At 42.2% G+C, this 19,028-nt stretch overlaps 1 protein-coding gene and 1 long non-coding RNA gene across 2 annotated transcripts; both read left to right on the forward strand.

The window, feature by feature from the left end:
- The first annotated feature begins 1,867 nt into the window (after positions 1-1,867).
- Churc1 (churchill domain containing 1) lies at positions 1,868-14,376 on the forward strand. The gene is made up of 4 exons (XM_028788786.1): positions 1,868-2,000; positions 5,890-6,025; positions 8,151-8,221; positions 14,208-14,376. The coding sequence occupies exons 1-4, from the start codon at positions 1,962-1,964 to the stop codon at positions 14,298-14,300; spliced, it is 339 nt and encodes a 112-aa protein (XP_028644619.1). The 5' UTR covers positions 1,868-1,961; the 3' UTR covers positions 14,301-14,376.
- Positions 14,377-15,085: 709 nt separating this feature from the next.
- Positions 15,086-16,647, forward strand: LOC114639961. Its single transcript, XR_003714089.1, has 2 exons — positions 15,086-15,861; positions 16,360-16,647. It is a non-coding gene; the product is annotated as an uncharacterized LOC114639961 (long non-coding RNA).
- The last annotated feature ends 2,381 nt before the right edge of the window (positions 16,648-19,028 follow it).

Raw genomic sequence — 19,028 nt, forward strand, 5'->3', positions numbered from 1 at the left:
AGCCAAAGCGGTTTCTACACTTTCTTGTTCTCTTTTCTCTCTCTCTCTCTCTATATATATATATACTATACCCACATACACATTTACACACACACACACACACACATTTACACACACACACACACACACACACGTGACTACATTCTGCATATCATGGAAAACAGCTTTTTTTTCCTGCCTGAGGTTGTATTACCTTGCTTAATATTATAAGTCCACACTCATTTTCCTACAAATTTTGTGATTTCAGTTTTTTCTTTAGAACTTAATAGGTTTCCTTTTATGTTTGTTTGTTTGTGTTTGTTTTTTGAGATGGGATGTTTCTGTGTAGCCCTGGTTGTCCTGGAATTCACTCTGTAGACCAGGCCGGCCTCAAATGCATAGAAATTGGCCTGCCCCTGCCTCCCAAGTGTTGGGACTAAAGTCATGTGTACCACTGCCTAGCTCCATTTTTTTATATATAGAAAATTTTCATTTTCCTTTCATCTATTGATGGACATCTAGGTTGATCTTGATTCTTTGCTAGACTGAATAAATCAGGAATAAACACAGGGATGCAAATATTCCTGTGTGTTCTGGGTAAATGCCCAGGAGTGAAATAACAGGGTCATATGGTAGTTCTAGTTTTAATTTTTTGAGAAATCTCCAAACTGACTTCTACAATGGCTGTAAATGACTGTATTGATTTGTACTCCCACCAACAGTGAGTAACAGTTCCTTTCTCTCTACACCCTTTCCAACACTTGTCAGATTTATTGATGAGGGCCATTTTGAAAGGGGTGAGATGGCATCTCAAAGTAACTTTTATTTGCATTTCCCTGATTACTGAGAATACTGAACACATTTAAAAATAGTTATTGGCCATGTGTGCTTCTTATTTTGAAAAGAGGCTATTCAATTCTATTACCCATTTATTGACAGGCAGTTTTGTTTCCTTGGTATTTAGTTTCTGCAATTATAAGTCCTGGATATTTGCCCCTTGTCTGAAATACGGCTGATAAGGATGTCTTCCCATGCTGTGGACTGTTTGCTCTGCTGATTGTGTCCTTCGCTGAATAGAAACTTTTTCATGATGTCTAGTCTGCTGATACTTAGGGTTAGTTTCTGTTAGTGTTAGTTGGTGTGCTATTCAAAAAGTTCTTGTCCATCCAATGTCTTTTTAAAAATTTACTTCTACTTTATGCGCATTGGTGTTTTGTCTGCATGTGTATTTGTGTGAGGGTGTCAGATCTTGGAGTTACAGAAAGTTGTCAGCTGCCGTGTGAATTCTGGAAAGTGAAACTGGGTCCTCTGGAAGAGCGTTCAGTGCTCCTGATTGGCTGAGCCATCTCTCCAGCCCCTCCAACCCAATGTCTTGACAACTACCCTCTGTTTTCTTCTGGAAGTTCCAGTGTTTCCTCTTTTAGATAATGGGTTTTGATCCATTTTGAATTGATTTCTGTACAAGGCGAATGATAAGAATCTAATTTAAATAATTTAGTAGATTCTTGAGAGTGCTCTAAGCTTCTCTTCCCAAACATCTTTTCTGAAGTCTGATCTCTTATCTGTTATTATAGCACAAAATGGTATTTAAACTGTCATTTCAGGTTTTTTGAATCTGGTGTAAATGGAACCAAGAAGAAACAATTCCCCTTTTTTGCTGTATTGTATTTTTTTTTTTTTTAATCAGAATTCAAGAAGGCGCCTGCTAGAAGTTCTCTCGGGCTTAAAGCCGCTTCCTCTTTTCCACACATCTTTGAGTCCTTAGATCTTTTCAACATATGAAGATTCTTGAGTCCAATCCTCGGCTCACCCTCATTGCCAGGAGACCGCGGTGGGTCCCGCCTAACAACCGTTGCTATGGGCGGAGACTTCTAGCCCGCTGTGGAGTCCTTAGAACGCGAGCGGCAATCAGTCTCAGCCCTCGCGAGGTTTCGTCTTCCTGACTCGCTGGGGACGTTCTGTTCTTCGTAAACTGCGTGACGATGTGTGGGGACTGTGTGGAGAAGGAGTACCCCAATCGGGTGAGCAAGTGGGCGCCAAGAGCCTCCCGCAGGCTCGGTGTTCGACCGATATTCCTAGACAGGCCAGGGCCTCCCCTGCCTTCCTGTCACCCCAGTGACCCTGCTTACGGGCGGCAGGTCCCCTCCCTGGTGGCTGACGTCAGCGGTCCTTCCGGTTCTCGTGTGTTGCTGGGAACAACGGGGGACCCTCACGATTACCTTCCCACCCAAATTGAGAGCAGCCCCTCAACCCCTACTTCATTCTTCATCTCGATTTGATGGAATTCTTTTACTTAATTCTGTCGCTGGGTGAACGTCTGAGGTCATTTTAGAATCCACTTTTTGGAGTCAGGTCTTGTGTAGCCCAGGCTGGCTTCAAACTCACTATGTGGCCGAGGAGGATTTCTTTAATTTTTTGATCGTCCTTCCACATACCTCTTGAACGCTGGCATTACAAGCGTGCGCCACTGGGCCCAATTTATAAAATGTTAGGGATAGAACTGAGAGCTCGGTGCGTGGTAGGCGAGCTTTCCACCAACTGAGCTACACCCCTCGCCTGCTGTTCTAACCCACGTTTGAAGATGGTTGAAAACTGATACTCAGAGAGGAACTATCACTTGCCCAAGTATGAGAGCCGAGACTAGGTTGAGGTCCCCCTTTCCATCTGGTTCTCATTTCTTTGCCCCTTCTCTTTCCCTTTTCGCTTCTTGGTATTGAGGATTGGACTCAGGTTGTGTACCTGCCAGGCAAGCACTCTACCAACGCAGCTATACCCCCAGCCCTTATTTTTAAGTCTTTGTCCCCTCAGACTTTGGAGGGCTTGAGGTTTGACTCATACCAGCTTTCATTCTGTTAAATAATCAGAGGGCTGTCATGAGAAGGAATTAAGTGCTTCTTTGAAATTGGAGAAGACAGATTTAGAAATAACTAGTGGGTAGATATTAAGAAAGTTTCCAGTGCAACTTGAGACACAGCCTGGAGAACGCTGAAGGAATTCAGGGCAGGCTTGTTTACTAGAAGCAAAGTGGCCATTTCGAATCCCTTGGTTAATTACATTCAGAATTCTTTTTCCAGAACCGGGGATTCTTCTTTCAATTAGCTGGGACTCATTAAAGCTGTGGCATATATTTTTAACGGTTTATTTTGTTATTTTTAATTACAAGTATGTGTGATGTGCACCATGACATATTTTAAAGAATATAAACCACCACCCACTAATTTTAAAAAAAGAAAAAAGAAATAGAAACCTGGTGGGTGGTGGCACCTGCCTTTTCTCCCAGCACTCAAGGTAGAGGTGAGTAGATCTCTGAGTTCAAGGCCAGCCTAGTCTACAGAGTGAGTTCCAGAACAACCAGGGCTACACTGAGAAACCATGTCTTAAAAAAGAAACAAACAACAACAAGACAGGTTTCTCTACATAGTCCTGGCTGACTTGGAACTCAGTCTGTAAAGCAGGCAGGCTTTGTTAGGAAACTCTTCAGTAAGCAGGAAGTGACATTTAGTTATTCATCTTTGGGTAGATGGTTTCACAGACTAGAATGCACAGAACTAGGTTCCTTTCTGGCTTCTACATGCAGTGTAAGAGTGCACACCCAAAATAAACAAACAAGGGCAGGGTTCCAGCCTACCTTCTATGCTACACTGAGAACTTGAAATCAAGCATGAGTTTACTTGAAAATAGACCAACAATTTCCTGAACCCAATTTTTAAAACTTATTGTTACTTTGTGTGTGGGCGAGGGTGTGCATTTACCGTGGTGAGCGTATGGTAGTCAGAGGGCAGTTTTCAGGAGCCCCTCATCTTCCAGCTTGGGTTTCAGGGATGGAATTCAAGTCCTCAGGCTTATACTTTTACCTGATGAGCTGTCTCACTACCCCCCAGCCAACTTTTTAAAAACTTGGTTGTGAAGCATTTTCTTTTTCCAGAAAAGCATTTTGCAAACCAATTGGACCTAAAGCTATAGTATATTTTCTAAGATTGTAACAAAATATTTTCAACACAGTGTGAAGGAAACTTGAGTTTCATGTATTTCTCTTCAGCTTTAGACTCTGTAGTGATACAGTGGTACCCCAAAAACGAATCGCTAATTGAATCAGAGACGAGAATCTGTGAATTAGTGATGTACAAATAAAAATTACATTTTCAATACTTCATTTAAAACTTAGCTTCCCAAGTTCATGTAGTCAAAAGTATCTTAATAGAATTAAGTGGAATTTCAATAATTTTGGGGTTGGGTGTATAGTCATTGAAACAGTTGTGTATGAGTAGGGTTTCTTAAACAACGATGCAGTTTAAAGATTTATGGTTGTAGATTCCCTCTTTCCAGATCTATTTGTGTCAAGTTGACAAAAACAAACCATCACATTCACCTTTATAATATGTAGGTTTAACTCTTTGTAAACTATTCCTCAGTAATGTTTTCTTTTAAAAAATTAAAGTGTATCACTAGTTCCTAATAGCTCAAAGTTTACAAATCCAAGGTTTGTTTGTTTCTTCAAAATATATTGAGTCAAGGTGTCTGTGACATCATCTCTCCAAACTGTGTAGTCATGTCTTTGTTCTTGCACTAGAACTACTCTCCTCCTTAACGCACAGAGGTAAGACACCCTCAGAAGGGACAGATCAGTTTTGGTGCCGGGATCCAGGAGGACTTCACTGTGGTGTTTAAGGTGGTTCTTCCTGAACTATGTATATAAAAACCACATTTGGCTCACCGTCCCTGTAGTATGGCATCAGGTACACAGGTGCTTTGGAGAAATGATTTTTATATCACATTAACTATTAAAATTTCTCTGATGGGCAGGAGAGATGGCTCAGTGGATAGGAGAGATTGCTGTTGAAGTCTGATGACCTGACTTCGATCCTCAGAACTAACGGAAAGGCAGGAGGGTTCCACAGAGTTGTCCTCTTACCTCTACACATGCACACTGCCCCACCACCATAAGAAAGTACATAGTGTTAAAATAAAATACTCAGTGTTGCTTGCAGTTGGATTGGATAATCTGTAAAATAGCTTTCACATGAGTAGAGTCTTTAGGAGAGATTTCACTTTAAGCCAGGAATGTTTAGTTTATTCATGCCAAAGCAAAAGCCTCTGTTCCTTGGCCACCGCTGTGTTAGTCTGATCAGTTGAAGCCTTTACCCTTCTCTGTCTCAGTCACACACACCCTTAAAAGCTGACATCTGTGAATGGATTTGATGCTTTGTTTTATGGTATTAGGCGTGAGAAGAAGCCCTTTAAGTCGTTTGTTTCTAATTTGATTGACTTAATTCTAGTTTTTTGGCTTATCATTTAAAAATACTTCTAAAACTTTCTGATTTACTGTTTGTATTGAATGTTGTTTTTCCCTATTGTTTGTAAGTACTTGGACTTAGTTCTCTTACATTTGTTTTGCTCTATGATACAGGGATTACAGCTAAGGCTTCACAGATGCTGGGCAAATGTTCTAACACTGAGCCACATCCCCAGCCCTACTCCTCTCTGGCAAACACATTTGTAGTCCTTAGAAACTCATGGACTGGGCTGGAGAGATGGCTCAGTGGTTAAGAGCACTGGCTGCTCTTCCAAAGGTCCTGAGTTCAATTCCCAACACCACATGATGGCTCACAGTGATCTGTAATGGGGTCCAATGCCCTCTTCTGGTGTGTCTAAAGACAGCTACAGTGTATTACTCATATACATAAAATAAATATTTTTTTTAAAAAAGAGAAATTCATGGACTTAACATGTGCATCAAGTAGCCTTACAAGTAGTAATTCTGTAGGAAAGCTAGTTACTTTTTAAAAAAAAATTTAGTCTTCTGAGCAGGTGTGTTCTGGCTATGTCTTTGGCCTGTAGAGACTTTGAGTCATTTGGTCAGTTTCACCAAAGGTTACAAAGTATAAGACAATTCCAGTTCTTGTACTCTAGGGGAACACCTGTCTGGAGAATGGATCCTTCTTACTGAACTTCGCAGGCTGTGCTGTGTGCAGTAAACGGGACTTTATGCTGATCACAAACAGATCCCTGAAAGAGGAAGATGGAGAAGAAATAGTTACCTATGACCGTAAGTAGAGTTTGTTTTGAAATGCAGATCTGTTAGCAAGTATCAGCTTTCAGAAGTTGATGTGTTGAATGGGTGTTCTGAGGGCACAGTGAGTGTTGAGTTGGAGTATGTAGTTACTAGTAACTGAGGAAAATACAGTTAGGACCTCCTTTGCCCAGCATCTCCACACTGTGAATAACATAACATGTCTGTCTAAACGTGATCTTCCTGCTTCTGCCTCTTCAGTGCAGAGATTATAGATGTGTGCCACCACACCCAGCCAGTTGTAAAGACTTTATATCACCTCAAATAAGGTAACTTCTTGGTTGGTTTTTTTCTGAGGTAAGAACTCATTTTGTAGCTCAGGCTAATCCAGAACTCATTCTATAGCCCAAGCTTCCTGGAACTCATGGCTGTCCTGCCTCAGCTTCCCAAGTGCTAGAATTAAAGGCCTGAGCCTCTACTCCTAGCCAGAGGGTTTTGTTTTGTTTTGTTTTGTGTTTTTTTGTTTTTTTACCTTGGATTCATGGGGTTTTAATGGAATGGGGTCCTCCAGTAGGCATAAAGGTCAGGACCAGCCTGGTGTTGTTTCAACCCTGCTGACCCAGCACTCAGGTGGTGGAAGGAGGAAGATCAGAGGTCCAGAAGCAAGCAGGGCTGAAGAGTAGGGGAGGGGAAGAGAGGGGGAGAGTGTCACACTGTAGCACCATTTTCCCTGGTACTGAATAACCCTGGTGTGCATTGGTATTTCCCACTTTGCTTCTATGTTTTGACCTGCTCTGGCCTCCTGTCCCACTGTCCATCTGTTGCTTTTATCACTGGACCTTCCCATCCTCAACTCTAGGAAGTAACACATGCAGTGAAGGTGAATGAGCTTTGAGAACAGTGCTAAGAAGTTCTTCGTGTGAATGTGCATGTTATGTGTACATGTCATATGTACATGTTATATTACTAACATGTTATATGTACATGTCATATGTGCATGTTATATATACTAACATGTCATATGTACATGTTAGCACCCACCCAGACATTGTGATAAATACTTAAACTGCTAGCATCTCCTTTTTGCCTTTCTTCTGGTTCTTGGTATGTTCTGAATATGAATAAGGAACAAGTATGCTGATAATATTTTTAAAGGCAAGTAGAAAAACTTAGAATAGGCTCAGACAGTTAAAAATACTCCAGAAGGTGTTTTTGCCTCCTCTTTTAAGCCTGTGTCCATTTTAAGATGTATTTTTTTCGAGGTAGCAGGGCATAGTGACTAAGACTCATATTCTTAGGTTAAAAATTCTGGCTCCAAACCACCTGTCTCTGTAGTCATCTATCTGCTTAGCCACAGTGTCCCTTTGTCTCCTGACAGTGTGCTAATAATATTATGTCTCATCGAATCTGAGATTACAGGAAAAGCTATCTGACACTAAAGAGTATCTGACACACAGGAGTCACAGTTTATCAATTATTGTGACATTGTTTTTGTTTTTAGTCGATCATTTTGTTACCTCAAATTCACTTTCATGCCCAGAGTTGGTTTTCTTTATCCCTGGTTATAACTGCACATTTACTGCCGTTCCTGAGAATAACAGCTTCTGCATAGCTAGATGGGTCCACACTTTTAAAACACACAGTCCTAGACTTGGTGACACAGATCTTTTATCCTAGCTACTTGGTGACAAGCACCTTTACTCAATCTTGTCAGCTTGATCCCAGCTACTCAGGAGACTGAACGATCAAGGCCTGCTTGGGCTGCAGAGTGAGTTCAAAGCCAGCCTGGGCAACTTAGTGAGACCTTGACTTAGAAATGACAAGAAGGTTGGGAATGTAGGTCAGTGGTAGAGGGCCTACTCTAGGGTTGGTCCCTAGTACCGCAAAAGTAAATAAGCAAACAGCACCTAAGTATCTGCTTGCAGCTTTCTGTAGGAAGCTTTCAATGGGAATTAATATGTGCACAGTGAGCCCTTGAGTTCAGATCCTAATTAAAGTTGTGATAGAATCTGGATTTCTTGAGGTCAGTATTCTAATGGATCTCTTGCTGTGTTAAATGCGACAGAGTTAAAATTCCTATTAAGTACTGTATGCTGAGGATAGTAATTTCATTGTTTTAACAAACGTCTCCAGACTTCATTATGTGCCTTTGTTTTGGCAGATCTGTGTAAGAATTGTCATCATGTAGTAGCCAGACATGAGTATACATTCAGCATCATGGATGAATTTCAGGTAAATGTGTATATGGGTATTGTTGAGCAGGGACAAAGACCAAAAGTATTCTTGAGCATCTATACATAATTTTTGTAATGAAGTGCTAATAGTTATTACTAGAGCCCACTAATGTCTTTACTTGTGCATTCTGGGAAACTTTAAAGATGGGTGGATCTGTGCATCTTCACAGGAGTCACAAATCAAAATGTGTGCTTTACAGTGACATTCCAGCCCTGTTGTTTTATTTAATTAACCCATTATGGGTTCTCAAAAATATTTAAAAGATTTGTGTGTGTGTGTGTGCCCGTGTATGTGTATTGCCCTCCATAGAACAGAAGGCAGCCCTAGATTCCCTAGAACTGGAGTAACATGGATGTTATCCACCTTGTGGTAGGAACTAAACCTGGGTCTTTTGCAAGAGCAGCAAATGTTCTTCATTGCTGAGCCACTCTCTAGTCTGCCATTTCAGGTTTTTATGAGATTACTACCATGGTACCCTTTCTCCAACTTCTGTGGGAATTACACAGTTGGCTTACTTTAAGTGTTGTCTGCTGGGTGGTACCAGCACACACCTTTAATTCCAGCACTTGGGAGCCAGAGGCAGGCCATAGTGAATTCCATGTGTTGTCCAGTCCTCTTGGTGAGTATGAGTCCGACAAGGTGGCTGTCTTTGTTTGCTCTTGTTGGTGTGTGGATTTGAGCAACTCTTTTGATTTCAAGTATAGTAGGTTGTTTTTTTCTAATTTGTTAAGCTAAACTTCAAGATGACTATGTCAAGATTGGAGGATAAAAGCAGAACCACCAGAGAAAAAGGGATTTGTTATATTTTCTTGCAATGAGGAGAGCATATGAAGAACTCTGGCCTCTGGTGTAGGCCCACAGTTGCTGAACATTTATAGGTCTGATGGTCAGGAAGAAAAACTGGGCAGCAGAGGGCCCGGCTCTGGACACCCTGGGGCCCAGGGCTCGCTCTCTCACAGCACTTGTTTTCAAGCTTCCAGACTGACTTTGTGTGAACTTCCTGTTTATCCACAAGATACAAATATCAGGTTAGAACTTTCAACAGTCAAAGGGAAGTTTTTCAAGTCATTCAAATTTGGATAGTATTTCCTTAGGAAGATAAAAGTTAATCAGTTGCAGTAGAACCGTAAAATAGCATAATACCTCCCAGTTGTATTTTTAAGTTTTTACTTATTTTTATTTTTTGTGAAATTTTATTTGATTTTACTTTCATGTGTGTGGGTGTTTTGCCTGCATGTATATCTGTGCACCATGTGCATGCAGTGCCCACAGAGGCCTCAAGAAGGTGTCAGGAAGTTACAATTTCAAGCTGCCAGTGGGTGCTGGGAATTGGACCCGGGTCCTCTGGAAAAGCAGCCAGTGGTCTTAATCACTGTGTTCTCTCCAGCCCCTAAGTTTTACTTATTTTCTTATGTGCATGATTATTTTGCCTGCATGTATACTGTCTGCAGCCAGAAGAGGGCACTAGATGCCTGTATCCACAGGAGATTTGGAGCCACACATGGCATGAGCTGGCTAGCATGTGAGTGCTGGTACCGAACCTAGGTCTCCTACATGAACAGTAAGGACAGCAAGAACCGTTAACTGCTGAGCCGACTCTAGTCCCTCACTCATAGTTTAAATGGAAAAAAAAAGGAACGTAGTTAGATGTGTCAGGGTGTGATCTCAAATGTTTTGGTCAATCGAAATATCTTGACCATAACTCTTTAACGTCCAAACCTTATACCTTAAAATCTTTATATGTGTACCTTAGAGCAAAACCATGGTTCAGGGAATGGAAGTGGCCAAAGAAGAGTGATCATTTCGTGGCTTAAAACCCCCAGCTCTGTCTCTATGAGGAAATGAGCGCCTGCAGCTCTCTTCCCTGAGTCCACATGAGGTCTTTAGAACCCTGACTGAATACTGTGATTGCCTGTGTATGTCCTGAGAGAACTGTTGTGAAGCTCTTCCGTGAGACCAAAGTCCAGTCATTTTCCTTGACTGAGTGCAGCCACCTTCCAGCAGCCCCAAAAAATACTCTGGGTAGACACAAGAAAAGGAAAAAAGAAGATGGCTATAGTCATAGTGTCTAGGTGATTACCACTCCTCCTGAAAACAGAAGCTCTTAGGCTGCACTCTGCCTGCAGTCCCATTTTACCAACATCTGCGCTTGCTTAACCTGCCACATCCTGTACTCAGCCAGTAGATGGTTTTAAAGTATTCTTTTATACTCCCATGTTGGCCTTTCCTGGCCATGCTTGCTACAGCATAATGAGCCGTATCCCATGGCTGTCGCCGGCCCAGCTTCCCTCTCCCTTGCCTCAGCTCTTCCAGACAGACCCCACATGAGGTAGTGTTTCAACAGCAGCCTCTGCTCCCTTCTTCCCACTGCAGGAGGGTTATACTTCCTCTTCTTGAAAGCTGCTCTACCTCATTTTCTGGACAATCACATGGTACTGTCTCCAGCATCTTTTCTAGATTGAAAATGATATATTAAATATATATTATATTTTATATTATCCAGTGCCCTCTTCTGGCCTCGGCCAGCACTGCCCTTCCATATCCCCATCCACAGCACACACACAAGTACACATAATTTTTAAAAAATGTTTTAAAATTATATTAAACATACTTAGCTCTTATTTTGTTAAAAATAACCTAAAACTTGTTTGACTCAGCTACTTCAGAATGTGGACCATTCTGGAAGTGACTTTCTACTTCTTTTTGCTTTTTCTCCTGAATAGTTTTGGTTTGTTTTTCCTTTTTTGAGAGTGTCTCAATGTGCAGCACTGTGAATCCTCCTGTCTTATCCTGAGAGAGTGAACCTGCACCACAAGGCTTGGTTTTAAATGTTTCTTTAGCCAGCTCTTATTTCCCTGTTTCTCTGAACTCTCTGAACTCTGTAAATGGCCTTCATTTTCATTTGATTAAATCTACCCTCCCATAGGCTTTCTGCGGCCGGTCTGAATCCTGTGCCCCTGCTTGTCCTAACTCGCTCAGTATCTTTCTAGGTCTGAGTTTAACCGTCATCTTCTCAAGCATTTCTGCTCTGGAAGTCCATACTGCTTGGCTGTTTTTTCCCCATCTTTTAAAATATTTTCTAACTGCTTTATTTTTCCTCTCATTCTTTGTTCTGTGTTTTAATGGCAAGACCACAGGGGGCACAACGGAGAGAGAAGTACAGAGAACAACAAAATGTATCACACGTGATAGTGATACTTGAACTCTTCTGACAAGAGCCTTTCAGTGGATGGTGTGTCACCTCGGGGTGTTGGGGATGGGAGATAGCCTTCTGTTCCTCGATAGGCCAGGAGAGAGGACAGGATCCAGAGAAGTAGTGTAAAGAGCAGGGGCCTCTGAGTGAGCAAAAGATCTGGCCACACAGTGGGCAGATTCTGCCCGATCCACTCTTCCTCCAGACCTCTAACCCTTAGTGCTTTGAGTCTTCTATGAGTGCCTGGGGGCCGTGAGTCTGCCCACTTGGACAGCTTGGTAAAAGGTCCTGATCTCACTACAGCCTTGGCAGTACAAGGTGCCCCTAGCATCTCAGATTAGAATCTAGGCATACTTTCCCACAGAAACACCGTAATATGTAGTTAGAGTCCACAGCAACAGCGCAAATTTAAAAGATGCAGGCATTTTCCTGGGAATCTGACTGCCACGTGTATAACATTACTCCCATGGGAAACTGCTTTTGAATTCCAAATCATTGACTTACAATGAAATTTGCATTCAAGCCTGCCTATAAATCAAAGACTACAAGTATAACCAGTCTCACTAACTTAATAATCTTAACAGGTTATATCATACATTGTATCAGGTTTTTTCCATATGATGTCTGTTGGTTTGGTAAAAGTCATGGTGCAGTCTTTCCTTTGTTCATAACTAGCTTCTGTGCATAACATTGCAAAGCTTGGAAGCATTGACTAGAAACTTGACAGAGGTTAGGTTAGTTGGAAATTCAGTTCCCTCCTCTGTTTTAATTGAACAAACATTTTTATTTTGTTGCTGTTTAGATTTTGTTTTGAACCATAATGGGGATTAAACCTTAGTCTTTATGCTTGCAAGGCAAGCCCACTGCCAGCTGGCATGTGCTCTCACTCAGAACTCAGTGCTGTGTGTGTAGCTTCACACGGTCATCCCCTTCCCTCCCCCCTCTCTCTCTCTATCTCTCTATCTTTTTCTCTCCCTCCTTCCTTCCTTCCTTCCCTCCATCCATCCCTCCCTCCTTCCCCCCCCCATGTGTTTGTGTTGACATAGGGTCTTGCTGTGTAGCCCAGGCTGACCTCAGCTTTATGATCCTCCTGCCTCAGCCTAGCGTGTGATTGGAAATGTTCTCCATCACATCACTTTGTTCCTTTCGTCTTTGTTTCCAATATGAGATTGCCTTCCCAGTAGTGCTGTCTAGTGGGTTCAAACGGTGGGAGTATTTGACGACAGTAAATACCTTGTAGAGGTTGATTATTGTTGTATTTTATGCTCATTTGTGGTATCTATCCTCTAAGCTTTAGCCTGTATGTATTTCTACTGGGCGTATAGAGGAGACTTTAAATCATGAGTGCAGGGAGGTAGCTCTGTGGAAGACTGCCTCCCTAGTGTGTACAAAGTTTAGGATTTAATCTCCAGCACTGAAAACCAATCAGGTAGCCAATTGATTAGTTCAAGAAAGTCTTTAGAGTCTTTATGCCCTTGTCTCTGTTGAGCTTGGCAGCCTTCTCTAGTGACTGTCCAAACCCAAGAGACTAATGGACTGACCCATTTCCAGACAACTAGCAATGGCAACATCAGGTGTGGAGACACTGGTAGATTCAATGTAAATACTTGTTTTTGTAAACAAAATAAAAATATTTTAAACAAAGAAGTTTAAAGGAAATACATTTACAACAACTGTCAGAACAGGACTTTGCCCTAAGGAATTGTGCTTAAAATAAATCCCCTTCTGTCGGCAGTCTAGACACTTGTTACACACCAGACCCATGAAACTTCTTAGACACCTCAATAGATGAAATCCCAGGCAATTAACTGTTTAAGTATGAGGCTTGGCATGCTAGTGAATTTAGTGTACTCCCCCCGCCCAGGGCTGATAAAGATAGCTTTTCAGTTTGAGAATTCTCTTTTTTTTCCTCCTGTTGCACAAATATCCTGGAAAGGAAAGGCCTAAGAACAAGAATTTGTCCTTAGAAATACACATCCAATCTGCTTCATTATCTCTCTCTCTCTCTCTCTCTCTCTCTCTCTGTGTGTGTGTGTGTGTGTGTGTGTGTGTGTGTACAGTGCACATGTTTGTGTTGGAATGCATAGAGGTCAGAGGACCAGCCTCAGAAGTAGATTCTCCCACTGTATAGGTTCCTGGGTCGAGCTCAGGTTACCAGGCTTGCCCAGGAAGAGCCCTTTACTTGGTAAGCCATCTCACAGGCCTTTATTCTGTTCTGGTTTGGTTTTTGGTGGTGGTGGTGGTGTGGTTTTTGTTTTATTTTTATTTTTATTTTATTTATTTATTTTATTTTTATTATTTTTATTTATTTATTTTTTTGAGGTAAGATCTCCTGGAATCCAGGCTATCTTTGAACTCCTGATCCTCCTGTATCCACCTCCTGAGTGCTGGGATACAGTTGTGCGCCATCATGCCCAGTTTGTGCAGGGGCAGAGATTAACATCAGGGCTTTGTGCATGCTAGGCAGGCACTTTTCCAATTGAACTACATGCAGTCCCAGCCCAGATCTCTTTGGTAGTTTTATAGAAGCAGTAAGCTAAATATGTACGCTTTCTTAAGCCAAGAAATAGCCACATACTTCAGTGTGTGAGCCATCCTTCTATACGAGAAGAGAGCTTGCATAAACAAGAGGCTCCAGGAGTATACAGAATACACCTAAAGCATTGCTAATAGGGTTTGAAGAACTAATCTAATGTGTGGGAAGATTATCAGTGACAATCTGTAGGAAAGCTTTACTAAGCATCTTTCTCTCTGTCCCGTGAAGTAATTTTGCACTCTGTCTTGTTCTAGGAATATACCATGCTGTGTCTGCTGTGTGGCAAAGCTGAAGATACTATCAGTATTCTCCCTGATGACCCCCGACAAATGACTCTGTTATTCTGAGCTTCCTGTGGTTCTGTTTAACTGTGTTGGGTTGGTTTAAAGTAGAACAAGCCTAATGGTTTGTCTAATGATGAAAGGTGTTTGTATGTTTTCTTTTCTGTTTAGACTTCCCTATTTGGATGAAAAAGTAATTTGGGGTACTGTTGTTTCCTAGAGTTGAGTTGCTCTGCTGAAGTCCCCTGTACACTTTAGCACAGCTGGAGGGAGATGTCTTTGGTAGTGGTTATTTGGCTAGAACACAACTAGAACCAAAACACTTTCATTCATTCACACACACACACACACACACACACACACGAACAAAAACCATAGTGATTAAGAGTGGTTCTCAACCTTCCTAATGCTGTGACCCTTTAATACAGTTCCTCATGTTTTCGTGACCCCCAACTATAAAATTATTTTCATTGCTACTTCATTGCTACTTCTTAACTGTAATTTTTCTAGTTATGAATTATAATGCAAATATCTGATATGCAGAATATCTGATATGTGACCCCTGTGAAAGGGTTGTTCACCCCCAAAGGGATCTAAACCCACAGGTTGAGAGCCGCTGGATTAAAGGATAGTCAGACAGGAGCTCCCAGTGAGCACAGCTTTAATAATTTAAAAATGAGTAAGTTGCTGTTTTGGATTATAGCCCATAGTGTGCATTAAATTTCCATAGGTCCATGCTGATAGCAATGGTTGGGTGGATGGATGGATGGATGGATGGGTGGGTGAATGGATGGATGGATGGATGGGTGGGTGGGTGGATGGATGGATGGGTGGGTGGGTGGGTGGATAAGGAGAAGAAGAAGGCAAGAGCAGGGGTAGGAAGGGATTTCTGATGGTCCTACTTTGTCAGTGTGGGCTGTATACATAGTGACTTCCTTCCAAAGAGTAGCATGGAAAGAGAGGGTGGGGGTGACTTAGCAAGCACTGCCTGAGTCAGGGGAGGTCAGCATCCTCGACAGGATGAAGTGTGGAGAGCTCTGTGGCTTTCTTCCCAGTGAGCCACAATCTAAGCATCAGAGCAACATGCAAGTTCAGTTCAGCAGACTACCTGCCAGTGTCTCTCAAAACACCACGTCTTCCACAACAAGGGAAGTCTGAGAGCCGGGTAGGAGGCTGAGTTGGAGACATGGTGACTGAAGGCTGAGGCGTGGTGACTGAAGGTGCTCTGTTCTACATGGAAGCCTGTCCAGAGGAGCACATGGCAGAAAACAAATCTGAGTACAGGATGCCATGCAAGTGAGTAGAGCTGTTCCGTGTCCTCCGAAGGGCTCTTAGACTGTGCTGTGTGTATAACTGAGAGAGCAGTGGCCTGGAGGTCACAGCCCTGGCATTTAGGTTACACTGTCCTTGGCAGTCAGACAGGCACTGAACAGAGCAGTGCTCCGGACTTCAGTATCCTGTTTCTGTAAGACTGGGCTAACAATGTGATACTGCACTCTTTTTTGCAGTTCCGTTTGGAGACCCAAATGAATTCATGAATGTCAAATACTTTGGAAAGCTTACGAAGTTCTAGATACAATGATATGCCTTCAGTCCTTAGTCTAACACCCAAACTTGAAGGGAGCAGGTATTAGACATAAAGCTATCTCCTCTCTGTATCTGGGATTTCCCTACTAAGGCAGAAAGTGAGCAGCTGTGCCGTGTGGATGCCTGGGAACCCTTTTATAGTGTAGCAGTTTGAGTGCTGCTCTGCACATAGCCATTGAAGGCACATACAAACACTGCCGCGGAAGTGCTGCTATTGTAGTTCCAGCTTAAGTCTGGAAGAGCCTACTTGATATCGGCAGCTCACAGTGCCTCGGCTACCGTAGGACCCCTCGCAGCAGTGGCGCTGGGTGATGGTAAGCTAGAAAGCTTAGGCGAGATTAGGAAGAGGTTGGTTCGGGGTGTGCCTCCACAGAACCCAGGCATGTCAGACGAAGGCTTCTTATTCAGGTTAAGTCAGGTAGTTTATTCTGGAAAATGCTTTCCATTTTGCTATAAATGTATATCTGACCTGTTGAGGAAACCATTTGGTACATCGAATCCAAAAGACTGAGAACTGCTGCTTCTCTTCTGCAAATAGCAGCGCTGAGTGATTACCGCTGAGTGGCCCCTTTCGCAGTCTGCTGATGGCTCCGACCTAGTCATCTGAAGCTGAAGAGTGCGATTCTGTGTGCCCCACTGACACCTCATCTGTCACAGAGCATTACAAGAGTATCTGTCTGTTTTAGATATAGATTACAACATCTCAAGCTACAAGATCCTTTCTACTTCACTATTACCCAGCCAGCCCGGTGCTGTACTTTGTGATATGCTATTGTGTTGGGGAACTCTTCTGAGACTCTAATGGAATAAAGATGTCTGAAATCCAGTTCCACTGATTTCTCCTTTTTCTGTTCAAATGAAGGAAATCCAGACAAACTCATCAGTCTTTACTAATAATGAGGAGGTCACCATGGGTATTAGAACGTCCGCTGTCCTGACATCTTTCTTTTTACTCAGCTATGATGATCAATTGGGATCTACCTGATGGTCTTTTATTTTTACATGTGTTTTGTGGTTAGTTGTATTATTTTTCATGTTTTTATTTACCTTTTGAATGTTTCATATACCATATTGACATATGCTTCCCCCCACCCAGCTCCTCTCAGATCCTCTTCCACCTCCCTGTACTCCCAACTTCATGTTCTTTCTCTTTCTAAAACAAAGACAAAAATTCAAGCCCAAACCAGCAATAACTACAGCAAGCCTGTGGCGTCTGATTGTATTGAGCAGCGACTAGGCATGGGGCCTGCCCTGGAGTGTGGCTAATACCCCAGTGTCAGTGTCATGCCATTGGAGACGGTGGCTTTTCTTCTCCCAGCAGCTGTCAACTGGAATAGCCTCCTGGCTAGGGACGGACTTTGTGCCAACCTCCTCTTCTCTGGGATGGAATTCTGTCTGACTTGAGCTGTGGGGTGTGTGTGTGTGTGTGTGTGTGTGTGTGTGTGTGTGTGTGTTGAGACAGGATCTCATTATGTAGCCCTGGCTGATCTGGAACTTACTAGATAAACCAGGCTTGCTTCACCGTCACAGATACACTCCAACCTATAATTCCTTCCTAGTGCTGATATTAAGGGTGTGCACCACCACCATGTCTGGCAGCTTTCTTATTTTCTTCCTTCCTTCCTTCCTTCCTTCCTTCCTTCCTTCCTTCCTTCCTTCCTTCCTTCCTCTTTCTTCCTTTTTCATTCATTTATTCATTCATTCATTCATTCATTCATTCATTCATTCATTCATTTTTGGTTTTTTTAGAACAGGGTTTCTCTGCATAACCTTGGCTGTCCTGGAACTGGCTCTGTAGTCCAGGCTGTTCTTGAACTCAGAGATCTGTCTGCCTCTGCCTCCCAAGTGCTGGGATTAAAGGAATATGCACCATACCCAACCTTAAATACTTCTTTTATGTTTGTGTGTGTGTGTGTGTGTGTGTGTGTGTGTGTACGTGCGCACGCACCTCATGCATGTGGGTACCCAAGGAGATCAGAAGAGCATGGTAGAGTCATGCTAGAGTTACAGCCTCTGTGACCTGCCTGCCCAGTGTGGGTACTGGGAACCAAACTTCAGTCCTCTGGAAGAGCAACAAATGCTCTTGGGCAATCTCCCAGCCTCCATAATTATATATATAATTTTATTATATATAAATAATAATTATTTGTATATAATTTATGTTGTATAAAAATATAAATTATAAAATTCATAAATGTATTCTATAAAATTATATAAAGTTTGTAATTAAAATACATCATTTTCCCTCTTTGATCTCTCATATTTGCCCTTCCCCTTGCTTCCAAATTCATGCCGTTTTTCCCTTGTTTCACACGTGTGCATATGTGTATGTGTGTATTATTATATTCCTGAATATAGAAATACAACCTGCTCAATATGTATAGTGTTACTTGAATGTAAACGATTTCAGGACTGACCACGTGGTACTGGATAACCAATCTGGGCTGTCTTCTATAGCTAGGGAAGACGATTTCTCCCAGTCAGCATTCCTTAGTTGCCTACAGCTCTTTGCCTATGGTGAGGCCTCTCCTCCTTCCATGTTAGCCTGTCAGTCGGTGCTTGTTCTGGTCTTGTTTAGACAACCATGTTGATAGGAGTTTATGGGTGTTTCTTCATTGACATTTCTAGGACACAGAAATCTAAGCAAACTTCCTATTCCTCTGGCTTTTACAATTTTTTTTAAAGATTTATTGATTTTATATATGTGAGTACACTGTAGCTGCCTTCAGACACACCGGAAAGAGGGCATCAGATCCCATTACAAATGGTTGCGAGCCACCATGTGGTTGCTTGGAATTGAATTCAGGATGTCTAGAAGAACAGTCAGTGTTCTTAACCATCTCTCCTGCCATATATATGACTCTCACCCTGGGGGGTTGGAGAGATGGCTCAGAGGTTAGGAGCACTGTGTACTTCTCCAGAGGTTCTGAATTCAATTCCTAGCAACCACATGGTGGTTCACAACCATCTATAATGAGATCTGGTGCCCTCTTCTGGCCTGTAGGCATACATGCAGTCAGAACACTGCACACATAATAAATAATAAATCTTTAAACAAACAAAAAAAGAATCTCATGCTATTTACTACCTTTTTATCCTTGGTAGATGTCTTACCCAGGGGTTCTCTAGAGAAACAGAACTTTAAAAACAGACTATCGAGAGAGAGAGAGAGAGAGAGAGAGAGAGAGAGAGAGAGAGAGAGAGAGA

The sequence above is a fragment of the Grammomys surdaster genome, unplaced genomic scaffold (genome assembly GCF_004785775.1).
Source record: "Grammomys surdaster isolate TR1022 unplaced genomic scaffold, NIH_TR_1.0 127, whole genome shotgun sequence".
In the NCBI taxonomy this organism is placed as follows: Eukaryota; Metazoa; Chordata; class Mammalia; order Rodentia; family Muridae; genus Grammomys; species Grammomys surdaster.